This window comes from Glycine max, chromosome 15, assembly GCF_000004515.6.
Source record: "Glycine max cultivar Williams 82 chromosome 15, Glycine_max_v4.0, whole genome shotgun sequence".
Classification (NCBI taxonomy): Eukaryota; Viridiplantae; Streptophyta; class Magnoliopsida; order Fabales; family Fabaceae; genus Glycine; species Glycine max.
In genome coordinates, this window is record NC_038251.2 from 9,905,167 (window position 1) to 9,908,650 (window position 3,484).

Genomic DNA, 3,484 nt, shown 5'->3' on the forward strand with positions numbered 1-3,484 from the left:
AATATATATTCAATATTATGCTTTATAAGTTTTTATATATTTTTAAATATGTATCTTAAGCATATCTTATATATTTTTAAAATAATTACATCGTCGTATCGGATACAATACGTATTGGATACATCATAGGCTGTCTCGTTGTAGAAAAATAAAATGGAATAAAAATTTCTTAAATTGCATAAGTATTTTTATGGATAAAAACTTGGGAAATCTCAATATACTTGGCACATGAAAATGACTGTGTCGTGAGTGTAACTCCTCTGATTGGCAGCTAGTAACAGTGAACTGAGATGGAGATTGTATAATAATGAGAAGAAAATCAACAGATCCAATAATAAACAGATAAAAATCGAAAACTTATCAGAGAACAAAACACTTTTTTTACCATGCTATTAGTGTAAAACATTTATCAGCTTGATAATTAATGTTTCTTGAAAACTTAATTAGTTCACACAGTTCCCAATTAATTTACCTAATTTTTGTTCAAACGCCAATATTGGAAGAACAAATTATGGGTCTATCCACAAAAAAAGTGTGTTTTCATACTTTGCAAAACGTGCAATTAAGTCAAACTTAGTGGCTAAGTTTGCCCAGTACACGCAGATTCTCTTTTCTTTTCTTTTTGTCTATTCCTTTGGCTAATTGATTTTTGTTTCCTTTTCATGGTGGCAGTGGCAGACATCCTCCATTCTTTTCTTGCTTTTAAATTTGCCTTTCCCTTTTGTTGTGTATATAAGGGGGTAAATATTGGGAAAATTTACATTAATTGGTTACATTGGTTATCGAATAAACTATCCCTCACACTTTACTCCAACTTGGAATTGTTTGAATTGCAGTGAACACTTGGAAGCAGATAATGAACCAACGCACTCCACGCCTTCAAGTCTTCAACCTCCACTGGTCAGTTCATTTAATTAAACCTAACCTAATCCATTTTTTTGTAAACTTTGATCTTCCTCGTTATTATGAAACTCCTACTCCTATTACTAATGGAATATTTCATTGGTAATTTGTTCTTATTCTGAAAGTAACCTAACCTATATGGCATGTATTATTCTGTACTCTGAAATGTCACTGCTCAATAGGTTCCTTCTCTTCTGTTCACTTATAATTTTGTCTATACTTAAGCTCTTGGGCAGTTGGGCTCACTCATAAATTGTGTTTATACTTTTCAGGGAAGATTCTAGTACATGTATCACAAGCACCTTTAATTTTTTCTTTTATTCATAAAGATATAAGTCACAGTTGATCTGATGATTTCATGGTCCTCATGTTTTCTTAATATTAATGTCCCACCATTAGCATTTAAAACTCCTTCCATGCCTCCATTCATACATAATGCCATTGAATACAAATTTCATGGTGGATCTGATGATTTCGTGGTCCTCGTGTTTTCTTAATCTCACTGTCCCACCATCAGCATTTTTTTTAAAAAAAAAATCATGCCTACTTTCATATATAACATTGAATACAAAATTTCTAAAGAAAATATAAATTTTGGGCTTGTTCAAGTGATTGTTTGTTTGATAAGTCAATAGATTGGCAAGTTATTTGCCTGGAACTTCCTTTTCTCACACAAATATATTTGTTGCTGTTTCATAAGTCAAGCGAGAAAACTCACCTAGAGAAATGACAAGAGTTCAGCTTCCTCTTCTACCTGGTCTTCCTGATGATCTTGCTGTTACTTGTTTGATTCGAGTACCCCGGATTGAGCACAGGAAACTACATTTAGTTTGCAAGAGATGGCGCCGCCTTCTGTCTGAAGACTTCTTTTATTCACTCAGGAAAAGTCTTGGAATGGCAGAAGAGTGGTTATATGTCATCAAAGCAGACCGTGCTGGAAGAATTTCAGTGCATGCTTTTGATCCCATCTACCAACTATGGCAACCTCTTCCCCCTGTTCCTGGAGATTTTCCTGAAGCAATGTGGTTTGGTAGTGCAGTTCTTAGTGGTTTCCATTTGTACTTATTTGGCGGAGTAGATCTGGAAGGATCTAGATCTATTAGATGTGTTATTTTCTACAATGCCTGTACAAATAAATGGCATAGGGCACCCGATATGCTGCAGAAACGTAATCTGTTTCGTTCTTGTGTGATAAATAATTGTCTTTATGTGTCTGGTGGGGAACTTGAAGGAATTCAAATGACTCGATCTGCTGAAGTTTATGACCCCAGCCAAAACAGGTGGAATTTAATATCAGAGATGAGCACATCCATGGTGCCTTTATTTGGTGTTGTTCACAATGGAACATGGTTTTTCAAGGGAAATGCAATTGGGAGTGGTAATTCCATGTGTGAAGCCTATTCACCTGAAACTGATACTTGGACCGTAGTTACTAATGGAATGGTCAATGGATGGGATAAAGATTGTATCTCTCTGAATGGACAACTCTATGCATTAGGTTGCCCGGATGGATGCAAGCTCACTGTATATGATAGAGCAACAGATTCATGGAGAAAGTTTATTGATAGCAAGCTTCATGTGGGTAAATTTCCAACTCTAGTAGCTGCTGCACCTGTTTCCCTTAATGGAAAGCTCTGCATTATCCGCCACAATATGAACATCAGTTTAGTTGACGTTTCAAGTCCTAACAACCAAGTGGAAAGCAATCCTCGGGACCTTTGGGAAAATATTGCTGGAAAAGGTCATCACATTCGCAGGTCTTTAGTTAGAAAGTTATGGTCAACTATAGCAAGGCGTGGTTGTTCAAAGAGTTGCATTGTTTGCTGTCAGGTGCTACAAGCCTGAGAAGAAAATCCCACCTGATAATATTAGTTATGCAGTTAAGGAGATTGTTCTCTTTGGAAATTAACTGAAATATGTTTGTCCACTTTCTTGCAATGGACATGTAGGAGAAATTATGCTTCTTCCTTTAAAATGAGGTTAGTTGTAGATTTTTGGCAATAGAACGAAGTCTTTCTTATACAATCTTGAATAGGGGGCAGATGTTGTATATGCTATTTCGCTCTAAGGCAGGGCCTTTTCCTTTGTTACTGGATATAAAGTTTTTTAGGCTATTAGAGATATAGTAAGTTGAAGATTAGCAGTAAGTTTGTTAGCATATATAAAGATTTGATGCACTTTGAACTCACCTTTCTCATTATCAATACATTCTACTTTCGTTCTATATTTTTCCCCAGTTATCTCTTCTGTCTTAGGGCTGAACCATGAATTATAATAGCGGATGTACATGATTTATTAGAACTAAGCATATAACAGATGTACCCCTTTTAATTAATGAGCAAGTTTCTATGAACGTAAAAAACTATATTATGCTTGATCACAAGAAACAATTACACTGTTGACTGTTGAGTCATTTGTACTTGACGAGCAAACTGCAGTGTTTTTAATCATTGAAGCATTTGGGTTTATCATTTCGTGGAAACATTGGTGTGATTATTGCCTCTCAATGTTTAGCTGTTTGCATAAGTTGTTGATAAATGCGTCAGCCATTTGTTGATGTCATCTTCATTCTCTAAGGTAA

General features: G+C 35.3%; 1 protein-coding gene across 2 annotated transcripts; it reads left to right on the forward strand.

Moving 5' to 3' along the window:
- Positions 1-501: 501 nt before the first annotated feature.
- Positions 502-3,127, forward strand: LOC100781966 (F-box/kelch-repeat protein At1g55270). 2 transcript variants are annotated; one of them, XM_026125809.2, is made up of 3 exons: positions 502-740; positions 837-900; positions 1,609-3,127. In XM_026125809.2, exon 3 carries the CDS (start codon positions 1,630-1,632, stop codon positions 2,746-2,748), a length of 1,119 nt encoding a protein of 372 aa, XP_025981594.1. In that variant the 5' UTR covers positions 502-740; positions 837-900; positions 1,609-1,629; the 3' UTR covers positions 2,749-3,127. The 2 variants fall into 2 exon arrangements, with proteins under 2 accessions (XP_025981594.1, XP_040865939.1); XM_041010005.1 differs by having other exon boundaries at positions 503-740; positions 1,604-3,127.
- The last annotated feature ends 357 nt before the right edge of the window (positions 3,128-3,484 follow it).